Source organism: Echiichthys vipera (assembly GCF_963691815.1).
Source record: "Echiichthys vipera genome assembly, chromosome: 2".
In the NCBI taxonomy this organism is placed as follows: Eukaryota; Metazoa; Chordata; class Actinopteri; order Perciformes; family Trachinidae; genus Echiichthys; species Echiichthys vipera.
The window spans coordinates 2176314-2190329 of NC_139827.1; the positions used below are offsets into that span (position 1 = coordinate 2176314).

Below are 14016 nucleotides of genomic sequence, written 5' to 3' on the forward strand. Positions count from 1 at the left end.
ACCACCTCAACTGGCTCCTTTCAACGCAAAGGAGCAGCAGCTCTACTCCGAGTTCCTCACGGATGCTGAACTTCTCACCCTCTCTCTAAGGGAGACTCCATAAAGTCTAATCCAAGTGAACTCCAAGGTTCGGTCTGAAGCTGCAACAACACTTGGGTCCAGTAGATAGAGTGTTTAAAAAAATAGATGTGTGGCTCTGTATTCTGTAATCATGACTGGAGGAGACCAGAACAAGAAGACTCAGTTAATGCTAATTATTGAGAAGACATTTAACAACTTTATTGAAAAAGATATTTTATTGTGGAGTCACAGGAGGACGTTTGTGAACAGTTGTTCTTTGACGTTAGATTGTTGAATCTCCTAAAGGGATGAAAGGGCAGCATTGTAAACTGGAGAAAAGTGGTCTCAGACCAGAGCACTAACGAAGTCAAACCCACTGCCCACCAACGACTGTCACTCTAATGAGGGTCGTTGGCACTTGGAGCACAAAGGGTTCCAGTGACATCATCGGCCTTGTGAGAGGTTAAATACCTGGATCTCCACACCAGTTAGTTGGACCAGTCCCAGCCTGGTCCTGGTCCCAGCCTGGTCCTGGACCAGTCCCAGCCTGGTCCTGGTCCAGTCCCAGCCTGGCCCTGGTCCAGTCCTCGCCTGGTCCTGGCCCTGGCCCAGTCCCGTCCTGGTCCAGTCCCATCCTGGTCCTGGTCCAGTCCCAGCCTGATCCTGGTCCTGGTCCTGGTCCTGGTCCTGGTCTTGGTCCTGGTCCTGGTCCTGGTCAGATGCGTACATGAACTGATGAAGCCTCTTGGATGAGAGGTGAAACGTCTTCCTAGACAAATAACCAAGTCCAGTTGCTTTGGACTGAAATTGCTTTGAGGAGAACGACGACCTGGACACATGACAGCATCCACAAGCTCATAGTTCAACCTGATTTAGAGTCTAAGCTGTGATCATGGCTAAACTCATACAAAGTGATCCACTCTGAAATGATCTGAGCTTGTAGATGTATTGCTGTTAGGACCTGAATGAAACTAAGAAGAATAATCCCTTTTATTTATCCCGTGAGGGGAAATTAAATTTTTTCACTCTGTTATTATTCATGCTACACACACACACAGGCCCGCATTACACACACACACGCACAAACAGGACCTATTTACATGCAATTAATGGAGAGATGTCAGAGCGAGGGGGCTGCCAGTGGATCAGCGCCCCGAGCATTTGGGGGTTCGGTGAGCTCGTCAGTGCCCAGGAGATGAACTGGCATCTCTCCAGCCACCAGTCCACGCTCCATTCATGCTCCACACAGGTACTCAAACCGGGCCTCAAACCGGGCGACCCTACAGTTCCCAGCCGAGTCGCTGAGCTACTGCCGCCCCACAGTTGACCTGTGGTTACTGATATTAAAAACATAGAATGGTGAGTTTTCATTTCTGCTCAATACAAACAAATCGTCTTGATTCAGTTAATTTCTAATACAAACGTGAGTTTCCAGACTGGAACCAGAACAAGAAGACTCCGTTAATGCTAATTATTGAGACGACATTTAACGATTTTATTGAAAAAGATGTTTTATTGTGTTGGGATCTTTCCTTAGCTAAGGTGAGGTGATGCATCCGACACACTGATCTCACAGTCTCGGCTGAAACACCCTGTAGATCTCATGTTTCCTGTGTGCAACAGTTCGTGTCTGCAGCACTGACTCAACTTACAGCGCTGTATTTCTCCACAAAGTTCCCTTGTTCCATTGTTGAGACGTGTGAAGTTGGACTTCCAGTACGAATTTTGGTCCAGAAACCCACTCGGATGCCCCAAACACAGCCCATAGTCCAGAGTGTCTTTGTGCTTCGGTGCACTTTATTCCTTCTCCTCCACAGTTCTGCCAAAGTACTCCTTCTGGAACTGCTGGAACTCCTCCTCCGTGAACAAAGACGACTCCTGCGCGGACTTCTTGGCGGGTTGCTCGGGGCGATTCCTAGACTGCCTTCCCGAATTGTGGCTCAGGATCTAAGTGAGACAGAGATCGGGTCAGCGCTGTACAACAAGCTCACATGAATAAGTAAACAGTAGAGAGAAGAGGGAGCGAATGTAAAGTTAAATCAGGAGGGTGGAACTTTTGTCTTGGGAGAGGGGATGACGCGGATCACAGCACGAAGCCGGCTCATACTTTGGTCATAGACGACAGCGTCTCTAGCTGTTCATTTCATTTATCTGATGATTTCAGTGTCAGTCCCCACAGAACTTCCAGAGTCTCATTGCCTCTGCAGTTAGACATGTTTGTGTAAATCGCCCTCCATCTTCACCGTCGGAGGTTTGTTCTCTTCCCTCAATCACTCACTCACTAATCTCTATAAAGCGTTTATGAAGTGATTATTAAATGGTGCACTATGTAGAGAATGACCATACAAGGTTTAGGATGGTGGTAGTGTGGTTTTGTTAACAATGGTTGTGTGTCCTGATTGTGAGCTAACGGTAGTCTGCTCGTGAGTAACGGTTGTTGGTTACTGCAGTTAGCTCTCTGGCTACCGTTAGCACCTCTTCTGCTCCTCCTTCTTCTCGCCCGCATAGCATTGTGGTATACGGGAGTACGATGTAGTGTACGTCGTGTATACACTCAAATTAGCTGTGCATTGTGATTGAATGAATGATTGAAATCAACCACGGAGAATTCAAACACCACTACAAAACGGTGTACAGACTTTATAGTGCACTACTTCTGTGATAGGGAACGATTATGAACACAGCTACTGTGACCGAAGCGTCATCTACACACGCATTTGTTTTCCGTGAATACAGCATCTCTATTCACACATGGACCCACTGGAAATAAACGGGTGTAGTTATAGGGAGTTGGGAGGGTGGACTTATTTCTAGATTCTAGATTTCTGTCATCTCATCTTCAGCCTCTAATCCAGGGTCAGGTCACGGGGGCAGCAGGTTTAGCAGGGGACCCCAAACTTCCCTTTCCCGGGCCACATTAACCAGCTCTAACTGGGGGATCCTGAGGTGTTCCCAGGCCAGTGTGGAGATCTAATCTCTCCACCTGGTCCTGGGTCTTCCCCGAGGCCTCCTCCCAGCTGGACGTGAACTTCTCCCCCTCTCTCTAAGGGAGACTCCAGCCCCCCCTCCTGAGGAAACACATTTCAGACGCTTGGACCTGGACCTGGTTCTTTGGGTCCTGACCTGGACCTGGTTCTTTGGGTCTTGACCCAGCTTTCATGACCACAGGTGAGGGTAGGAACCAGGACTGAGCGGTAGATCCAGAGCTTTGCCTTCCTCAGCTCTCTTTTGGTCACAACGGTGCGGTAGAGCGACTGCAGCTCCGCCCCCGCTGCTCCGATTCTCCGGCCAAACTCACGCTCCATCGTCCCCTCACTCGTGAACAAGATCCTGAGGTACTTGAACTCCTTCACTTGGGGTCAGGACTCATTACTTAATTGGATATAAAAACGTTACTAATCTAAAAGCAATAAACTACAGAAAAGTCCCTCCAGCAGTAACAGGTGAGCGATCTCTGCATTTCTCACCTTCAAAGTGTCACAGTCTGCTGCTTTGTAGCCCGTTTCCATAAAGTACTTGAGGTTAGTGCTCATCTGGCTCTTCTTCTGCTTCTTCCTGAACTCCTCTGCAATAAACACCAACGAAGAAGAGGACGTTAAGAGCAAGGAGGTAGAACAGATGTTGTGATACAAAACAAACACAAAATAGGCCTAACCCAGAAATAATGTATATTTGTTAGTAATGGTGAGTAATAACGCAAATGATATACATCATTTTCTCTCATTTTTTTAACCGATTACTCGATTATTGATGGAATAATCGGAAGAACACTTAATCACAAAAAGAGAGAGTTTATATGTTTGTGTTTGCTGGACACACACTGTTTTTCTAACATGTCAGGTGACGTGCGGGTGACGTGCGGGTGACGTGCGGGTGTCGCGCGGGTGTCGCGCGGGTGTCGCGCGGGTGTCGCGCGGGTGTCGCGCGGGTGTCGCGCGGGTGTCGTGCGGGTGTCGTGCAGGTGTCGTGCAGGTGTCGTGCAGGTGTCGTGCAGGTGTAGTGCTGGTGACGTGCTGGTGTAGTGCAGGTGTAGTGCAGGTGTAGTGTTGGTGACGTGCTGGTGTAGTGCAGGTGTAGTGTTGGTGACGTGCTGGTGTAGTGTTGGTGATGTGCTGGTGTAGTGCAGGTGTAGTGTTGGTGATGTGCTGGTGTAGTGCAGGTGTAGTGTTGGTGATGTGCTGGTGTAGTGCAGGTGTAGTGTTGGTGATGTGCAGGTGTAGTGCAGGCGTAGTGTTGGTGATGTGCTGGTGTAGTGCAGGTGTAGTGTTGGTGATGTGCTGGTGTAGTGCAGGTGTAGTGTTGGTGACGTGCTGGTGTAGTGTTGGTGATGTGCTGGTGTAGTGCAGGTGTAGTGTTGGTGACGTGCAGGTGTAGTGCAGGTGTAGTGTTGGTGACGTGCAGGTGTCGAGCAGGTGTAGTGCAGGTGTCGAGCAGGTGTCAAGCGGGTGTCGAGCAGGTGTCGTGCGGGTGTCGAGCGGGTGTCGTGCAGGTGTCGTGCAGGTGTCGTGCAGGTGTCGTGCAGGTGTCGTGCAGGTGTCAGGTGTCGTGCGGGTGTCGTGCAGGTGTCAGGTGTCGAGCAGGTGTCGTGCAGGTGTCGAGCAGGTGTCGTGCAGGTGTCGAGCAGGTGTCGTGCAGGTGTCGAGCAGGTGTCGTGCAGGTGTCATGCAGGTGTCAGGTGTCGAGCAGGTGTCGAGCAGGTGTCGAGCAGGTGTCGTGCAGGTGTCGTGCAGGTGTCGTGCAGGTGTCGTGCTGGTGTAGTGCAGGTGTCAGGTGTCGTGCAGGTGTCGTGCAGGTGTCGTGCAGGTGTCATGCAGGTGTCGTGCAGGTGTCGTGCAGGTGTCGTGCAGGTGTCGTGCTGGTGTAGTGCAGGTGTCAGGTGTCGAGCAGGTGTGGTGCAGGTGTCGTGCGTCTGTCGTGCAGGTGTCTGAGCGGACTGACCCACTGCAGACTTGATCTTCTTGTCTTTGACCGTAGCTTTGCTCTTGCCCGGACCCAGGCGACCCTGCAGCCGCTTCACCTGCCTGGTGACCCCCTGGCGTTTGGTGCTCACCAGCTTCATCGCCGCGGCCGAGCTGGGCGTCTGCTGCTGCTGCTGCTGCTGCTTCGCCTTTTTCACATCTGGCAGGGAAAACAGTTTACGTTGCTAACAAGTAGAGATGCACCGATCTGATACCGGGTTTAAATGCAATAAACAGGATTCTGCAGACTTAATAATAAATATAAATGGATGTGGTTTGTTTTTGTGTTGCATGACGCAGAAATAAACTCTTCTAATGACGTTTTTAAAGATGTTTTGCTGTGTTTGCGTCAGTAAAACACCTTTAGCACACCTCTTTAACCCGGATTGGCCTTCTGTCATCGCTGGTGACGGACGTTATCAATCATAACCATAACAATAACCATGCTAATGAAGACACAACCATGCTAATGAAGACACAACCGTGCTAATGAAGAAATAACCGTGCCAATGAAGAAACAACCGTACTAATGAAGAACTGTGCTAATGAAGACATAACCGTGCTAATGAAGAAACAGCGGCGAAAAACGGTGAAAGTCAGCAACATGTTGCTTAAGCTAACAGGCTAGCAAGCTAACGAGCTAACATGCTAACCGGCTAAAGGGCTAACTGACCTTTGACGTCATCGTTCAGCAGCTCCAGTCCTCTTCTGATCAAAGACGCAGACATCCTGATGTAATAATAACAATATTAATAATAAGTTTATTTAAATGTCTTCAACGATACGAGCTCTGAACGGCAGCGCGTGCGTCTATCAACATCCGGAAAACTACTCCTGTGCACCACTTAAAAGCATCCGGCTGGAAAACCGTCAAACGTGCGTAAAGTTCCTCCCTGGCAACGTTTAGCTCATAACCGGTTTAATCTACTGGTAATAACATTCATAATCAATTAAATTTGATTAAATTAGGGTCATTTCACGACATTAGCAGATGGATATGGTGCATCAGTGTCCGGAACTATGAATATAAATAAATACTAAATTAATAAAAAGTTGCCTTTGAAAGAATGGATTTAGGATGAGTGCAAACATATCAGGAGTGGTTCATTATACCAGGACAAAAAGGTGTTTTTCAATTCAACTTTCAATGCAATTTTATTTACAGTGACAAATCATAACTCCAAGTGAAGGAGTTCAAGTTCCTCTGGATCATGTTCACGAGTGAGGGGACGATGGAGCGTGAGTTTGGTTGCTGCAGTCGCTCTACCGCACCGTTGTGACCAAAAGAGAGCTGAGGAAGGTAAAGCTCTGGATCTACCGCTCAGTCCTGGTTCCTACCCTCACCTGTGGTCATGAAAGCTGGGTCAGGACCCAAAGAACCAGGTCCAGGTCCAAGCGTCTGAAATGTGTTTCCTCAGGAGGGGGTCTGGAGTCTCCCTTAGAGAGAGGGGGAGAAGTTCAGCATCCGTGAGGAACTCGGAGTAGAGCCGCTGCTCCTTTGCGTTGAAAGGAGCCAGTTGAGGTGGTTCAGGATCATCTGGTAAGGATGAACCCTGGGCGCCTCCCTAGGGAGGTGTTCCAGGCACGTCCAGCTGGGAGGAGGCCTCGGGGAAGACCCAGGACCAGGTGGAGAGATTAGATCTCCACACTGGCCTGGGAACGCCTCAGGATCCCCCAGTTAGAGCTGGTTAATGTGGCCCGGGAAAGGGAAGTTTGGGGTCCCCTGCTGGAGCTGCTGCCCCTGAGACTCGACCCCGGATAAGAGGCTGAAGATGAGATGAGATGAAATCATAACAACAGTTATCTAAAGACGCTTTACAGAGTAGGTAAAGAACACACTCTGTGACTTATTTATGATTTACAGAGACCCAACAATTCCCTTTAACAGGCAGGAGCAAACAGACCCAGCTTTATGGAGGACGGACATCTGTCTGCACCGTGTGGGAGGAAGAAAAGGAGAGAGAAAAGACAGACGGATGGACAGAGAGATATAATAGCAGCAGGTAGCGTCATGCTGGACCACGGCAGCAGGCACCACCACGATCACCCGACATGTGCAGTAACATTTAGAGGGTCATGAGAGCAATAAAGCTGTCCAACATGTGTTCTTATTATGGAGCAGGTGCTGCAGAGGAAAGGGGTGCAAGCCCACGTGTTTGATAACTCCACTCTTATGGCTGATAAAATAAAAACCTCACCAGCTCCTCTGAAAGGAACGGGGTTGTGCACCAAAGGCTGCAGGTCTGGCTGTTCCTGTGAAATCACATTTGGAATCAAGCTTCAGATTCAAATGAACCAAATGTGCCATGTGGTGGTGCAGGGACCTCTATGTTTATCTTTTTAAATAAAGGCCTATGCATGACTCTTTACAGACTTAAATATCCCGTAGATGCTCGTTATAAAGGGCTCAGTGTCAGAGTGGATCGTCCTCCATTCGAGAGATTGGTAGTTCGATCCCCAGCTCCCCCGCTCCGCATCTCGAGGTGTCCTTGGGCAAGACACTGAACCCTGCATGGGTGTGTGAATGGGTGAATGTGACAAACACTGTGAACCTGCCTTGAGTAGTCAGAAGACTAGAAAGGTGCTATTCAAGTACAAGTCCATTTACCATGGAGTCACGCGTCACCGTCTCCATTCACAACCAGCTGTTACAGGGTGAACTGGGGGCGTAGGCCTCTCTCTCTCTCTCTCTCTCTCTCTCTCTCTCTCTATCACTCTCAACCTTTAGCACAAGATAAGGCCGATCAGGTTATTGCACAGTAAACCTCCTCTCCAGAACTCAACCATGGCGCTTCAGGCGAGAGCTTTGGTCACGTCTAAGTGGCTCGCGGAGGCTGCGAGGGTCCAGGGGAAAGTGCGCATCTTGGACACGTCTTGGTTTTTGCCCAAACTGCGGCGCAGCGCCAGGAGCGAGTTCAAGAAGAGGCACATCCCGGGCGCAGCCTTCTTTGACATCGACCAGTGTTGTGATAAAACCTCTCCCCTGGACCACATGCTTCCGTCAGAGAGGCTTTTCGCAGATTATGTCGGTAATTTGGGGATCGAGCGCGACACGCACGTCGTTGTGTACGACGCCAGTGAGTTCGGCGCGTTCTCGGCGCCGCGCGTGTGGTGGATGTTCCGGGTGTTCGGGCACGGCGCGGTCTCGTTGCTCAACGGGGGGCTCGTGAACTGGGAGCTGGAGGGTCGACCTGTGAGCGACAAGTACGTCAGACCCGCACCGTCCGAGTTTAAGGCCTCCCTGAACCGCGCCTGGATCAAGACCTACGAGGAGATCCTGGATAACCTGGAAACGAAGAGGTTCCAGGTGGTGGATGCCAGGCCTGCGGGCAGGTTCAGAGGACTGGACCCTGAACCCAGAGACAGTGAGTAATCTGCACTGATGGCACTGTTCTGCTGCACCGTGGAGGTATTACGCATGAAACAGAGACCGACCAGTGCAGCGGTGCAGCTCTAAGTTACCTTTAGTTACCTTTCACATGTTCAAACCGCGTTTACCTTTTATATAATCTTCCCTTTTATAATGATTGACTATCAGACACCCATAACTGTAGTTCTGGGTGCTTATTATGGGATCAGAGTGTCTCCAGTGAAGACGATCGTGCAGAGACAGCACTGGAAACTTCAAATGTTATTTCTGCTGGTTCCAGTTTGTTATCCTATAAAACCCATTTTAATCTTTAGACCCAGGTTAAAAGGTTTAAATAAGACAACAAGGCGAACATTTCTTTGGTGCATCTCTCTCCAAACTGAAATTAATGAAATCAAATCAATAGACCTGGTGCTACAGTCTCCTATCTACCCGTGACACTGGATTATTTCATGGTTTGATGTTTGATTCATACAGACTCATTAACTGTGTTCAAAGGGAGATTAGTAACATCTTTATATCAAATTAAGTAATGAGTCCTGACCCCAAGTGAAGGAGTTCAAGTACCTCGGGTTCATGTTCACGAGTGAGGGGACGATGGAGCGTGAGTTTGGCCGGAGAATCGGAGCAGCGGGGGCGGAGCTGCAGTCGCTCTACCGCACCGTTGTGATGAAAAGAGAGCTGAGGAAGACAAAGCTCTGGATCTACCCTCAGTCCTGGTTCCTACCCTCACCTGTGGTCATGAAAGCTGGGTCAGGACCCAAAGAACCAAGTCCAGGTCCAAGCGTCTGAAATGTGTTTCCTCAGGAGGGGGGCTGGAGTCTCCCTTAGAGAGAGGGGGAGAAGTTCAGCATCCGTGAGGAACTCGGAGTAGAGCCGCTGCTCCTTTGCGTTGAAAGGAGCCAGTTGAGGTGGTTCAGGATCATCTGGTAAGGATGAACCCTGGGCGCCTCCCTAGGGAGGTGTTCCAGGCACGTCCAGCTGGGAGGAGGCCTCTGGGAAGACCCAGGCCCAGGTGGAGAGATTAGATCTCCACACTGGCCTGGGAACGCCTCAGGATCCCCCAGTTAGAGCTGGTTAATGTGGCCCGGGAAAGGGAAGTTTGGGGTCCCCTGCTAAAGCTGCTGCCCCCACGACCCGACCCCGGATAAGAGAGTTGAGATTAGATGAGATGAGATGAAGTATAAAATACACATCCCAGTCTTATTGATCGCATTAATCAGTGATCAGAGGCTGTTCATTCACTGATGGGACGTAAACAGGGCAGCACGTTGTCTGTCATCTGTTCTGTGATGCTGTGACACATGAGTCTGTGGAGCAGCCAGCAGCAGTGTGTGTGCGTCGATGGACGGTCAGAGGAATGCTGATGATTGTGGGCAACACTTCAAACCAAAATCATGATATTAATATTCGATCGTGCAAAAAAACAAAACAAAAATAAATCCAACGGGGATGCTGCTGAAGACTTGGAGGTGAAGGGGGTGGAGGTGGGTGATGGCCCTCGCCTGACGCCTGAAATGACAGCTGACAGCAAAGAGAGACCACTTTTAAACTTTTGACAGCTGCAGCCTGATTGGCTGAGGACATCAAGGAGATCCCTGATAGGTTAGAGAGATGTGGTGACCCGCCCCCAATTAGCTGGCGGTTTAATATCGATGGAGAGCGAGGGAGGTGTGAGACAGGACCACGAGGGACTGTCTTCCTGTCTGAACGTTCGCTAAGCTGCATTAAGAGTTTGGTTCAGATGCAGTCAGTGGTGTCGGCAATAACACACGCTACTGTCAACCTAATGAACAGAGATGTAACTGCTGTGTCTCCATAACAGCATCAAAACAAAGACACGCATGTGGAAGTATGAGCTCAGGGCGACGCATGGATCAGGTGGAAGCACCATGATGATACACTGAGTCCACGACTTCCTTGTGCGCAAAGTTTACTCTGGACAAACACACGGGGAGCCGAAACCACCGCACAACACACACACACACACACACACACACACATACACACACACAAACACATACACAAACACACACGCACGCACGCACAAGCACACACACACACACACACACAAGGGCGAGCCAGGAAAATGCTCCCATGATGATGCATTTTATCTCCGGTCGCTGACCCATAAGCTCACTCCCTCCCTCACATGCACGCACGAACGCACGCACACACACACACACACACACACACACACACACACACACACACACACACACACACACACAGTAGCAGATACACTGAATGGTCAGATATGCAGATCTTTCCAGATGAGTCTGTAAACAGCGATAAGACACCGACCCACTGTACGTGCCTTATCTTATTCCATACACTTTCTCTCTCTCTCTCTCTCTCTCACACAACACACACACACACACACACACACACACACACACACACACACACACACACACACACACACACACACACACACACACACACACACACACACACACACACACACACACACGTGTAGTGCTCATCCTCAGGGGAAACTCCACATGTAAACACAGCCTGAGCCGTGATTTTTGTGGTGTTTTCTAAGCAGCCGGTAGTTTAGGGAAGTTTGAGAGGGACTGGTTTTCTTTCCCCTTTTTAACAAATAAAGCAAATGAACGTCCGGCCTAAATCCCCTGTTTTTATAACACAGGGTAGAAGTAGAACTGTGCTTCTTTGTTGTAGATGTGATGTGTGCAAAAGGTTGATCTGTGTCTGCTGAACGTGTTAGTTGGTCACTGTTTTATTACACGTTATAACTTTTAAAGATGACAATATGTGAAAGTTGTGTTTGAAACTTGTTGTGCTGCCCCCATGTGGTCAGAAAATAAGCGCAGATAAGAGTTCAGATTAGGGCCTAATCACACTGTCCTTCCGCACCGTGCCCCGTGCTTTAGGGTCCTTGTCCCCCCCTCCAGGCCCGTTTGTACTCACACTACCTGGGCCTCGGAGAATGCTTCTTGCTGCCTATACGTCATCACGCCGTAACACGTCACACGCATTGATGACGTCATGGCGATGCGTGGCTTTGTTTCCAGATCTTTCCGTAGACCTCAGAGTTTTTATGCGTCTTGTCGACTGTTTTTGAATCTTTTCATCGACCAAATCTGCAGTAAACACTCCACCTCCGCATCACACCAACGTGAACCTTTCACCGCCATTGTTTGAAATGTCCGCGCATGGTCCCTCCTTCTTTTTTCTACGTCCCAACAGGCGCACAGGAAATGACCTCAGAACCGCCGTAGGCCTCGTGCTCGTACACGTGCGCACGCTCGTGCTCGTACACGTGCAAACGCGCTCTACAAAAGCCCACCTCTCTCAGACGGGCCGTGGACGGCCAGCTGGCCGCAGTTATGCGCGGAGCGGTTGCACTCACACTGGTCAAACACACTAGGCTTGACCTGAAAAACGGTTTTGGCCCGGTGCAGAAGGACAGTGTGAGTGCGCCCTGAAAGTCCCAAAGAAACCCTGAACATTCAAACACCTTTGTCTTCCTTCCTTGTACCTGACGTCTCTGCTGAAGTCGGCTAAAATAAAATCAAACTCTTATTCCGCTCTCTCTCTCTTTTCTGATCGACAGACACGGAGCCAGGCCATATCCCAGGCTCGATCAACGTGCCCTTCAACTCCTTCCTGTCCGAATCGGGTCACTTCCTGCCCAAGGAGCAACTCCAGGCTCTGTTCGCCCGGGCTGGCGTGGAGCTCGACCGCCCTATTTGTGTCTTGTGCGGCTCGGCAGTGACCGCGTGCAATGTGGCGCTGGCGGCCCACGAGTGCGGGCACCCGGGGGTGTCGGTGTACGACGGCGGGTGGTCAGAGTGGTACACCCGCGCCGTGCCCGAGCATGTCATATCTGATGGACGAGGAAAACATCTGTGATTGGTTCAGGAGGGCAGGAGGAGAAGACTGGACCAGAACATGAATGATGACGTTCTTTGATTGTGTTTGTGTTTGAAGGAATGGTTTAACGTTTTGGAAAATACTTCCTGCTGATACTGCTTATTTGCTGTCTTGGCGAGAGTCAGGGCGCACTCACACTGTCCTTCCGCACCGCGCCCCGTGCTTTAGGGTCCTTGTCCCCCCCTCCAGGCCCGTTTGTACTCACACTACCTGGGCCTCGGAGAATGCTTCTTGCTGCCTATACGTCATCACGCCGTAACACGTCACACGCATTGATGACGTCATGGCGATGCGTGGCTTTGTTTCCAGATCTTTCCGTAGACCTCAGAGTTTTTGTGCGTCTTGTCGACTGTTTTTGAATCTTTTCATCGACCAAATCTGCAGTAAACACTCCACCTCCGCATCACACCAACGTGAACCTTTCACCGCCATTGTTTGAAATGTCCGCGCATGGTCCCTCCTTCTTTTTTCTACGTCCCAACAGGCGCACAGGAAATGACCTCAGAACCGCCGTAGGCCTCGTGTTCGTGCTCGTACACGTGCGCACGCTCGTGCTCGTACATGTGCAAACGCGCTCTACAAAAGCCCACCTCTCTCAGACGGGCCGTGGACGGCCAGCTGGCCGCAGTTATGCGCAGAACGGGTGCACTCACACTGGTCAAACGCACTAGGCTTTAGCTGAAAAAACAGTTTTGGCCCGGTGCAGAAGGACAGTGTGAGTGCGCCCTAAGAAGAGAAGATTGATACCACTCTTGTGTAGGCATGGTATCGATCTTCTCAGGGTACGTCCGCACGATTGAAAATAATCTTTTTGTACAGCGTCCTTTCCTTAAAAACGTTTTCGTCCACACGGCCTCGGCTCAAGAAATCTCCGCGTCCACACGAAACCAGTGAAAACGCTGTAGTACACATGCCAGGCCTGTGTGTGGCGCTGTGACCGCCACAGAAACACACCAACAACAGAGAAGAAGAGACAAAGAGACGCTACAGGCGACTTTCTCGCTAAATCTGCCGAGTTTCCAAATCCTCTTGGTGACTTTTCTTTGTCACAAGCTACTTTAGACAAATCTAGCGACTGTTGCTGGTGTTATTGGAGCCTTTTCGGGGGTGTTTTCAGATCGCCCCGCTCTGGGGTCTCCATGTGGATGGGCCCTCATTACATTCTCAGCAAAAAAAACTGCAAGAGACGCAAATTTCTCCAAATTTTAAACGATTCCTTCAACAACAGAAGAAGAACGGGTAACTCAATCCAAGCATACATCACTACGGGACATTTTTGTCTTTGCAAACACATGAATAGAAAGTCTTGATTGAAGAGCCAGCGACATGTAAACACTAAACTTGACTTTTTAAACATTATGAAACGGACAAAGACTTGTTTTACAGCTGTTTTGCTCGTGTTGGAATAAAATAGAGCTGCACAATCTACCTCTACTCTTGTGTTTGTGTCTTTTGAGGAGCTTTAAACTTGGGTTGGGCAGCTACCATTTGGCATTGTTGGGCAAAACATCCTTAAAATCTTTGGTAATTCAAGTGTTCTGAGAGAAAACTGGTGGTTGGTCTCATCTGAGAAGGCCTCGTCGGGGACTCTTCAGAGAAAAGGGGCGGGTGCTTTCAAAACCAACCTTGCAGGTGATTGGATGATCCATCCGTCTATCAAACTCTCCCTGACGTCAATCTCGAGGAAGCTGATTGGACGGGAGACTTAAGGGCAATCACAAGTCATCT

The 14016-nt window shown here is 49.8% G+C and overlaps 2 protein-coding genes across 2 annotated transcripts; one reads left to right on the forward strand and one right to left on the reverse strand.

Annotated features, from left to right (window-relative positions):
* Positions 1-1221: 1221 nt before the first annotated feature.
* On the reverse strand, positions 1222-5838 carry rps19bp1 (ribosomal protein S19 binding protein 1). The gene is made up of 4 exons (XM_083934739.1): positions 5692-5838; positions 4999-5178; positions 3528-3625; positions 1222-2007 (listed from the first exon to the last, which is right to left on the reverse strand). The coding sequence occupies exons 1-4, from the start codon at positions 5744-5746 to the stop codon at positions 1858-1860; spliced, it is 483 nt and encodes a 160-aa protein (XP_083790865.1). The 5' UTR covers positions 5747-5838; the 3' UTR covers positions 1222-1857.
* Positions 5839-7803: 1965 nt separating this feature from the next.
* LOC310963107 (3-mercaptopyruvate sulfurtransferase-like) lies at positions 7804-12267 on the forward strand (the record flags this gene model as incomplete). The annotated part of the gene is made up of 2 exons (XM_083935770.1): positions 7804-8383; positions 11969-12267. 2 exons carry the CDS (start codon positions 7804-7806, stop codon positions 12265-12267), a joined length of 879 nt encoding a protein of 292 aa, XP_083791896.1.
* Positions 12268-14016: the final 1749 nt, after the last annotated feature.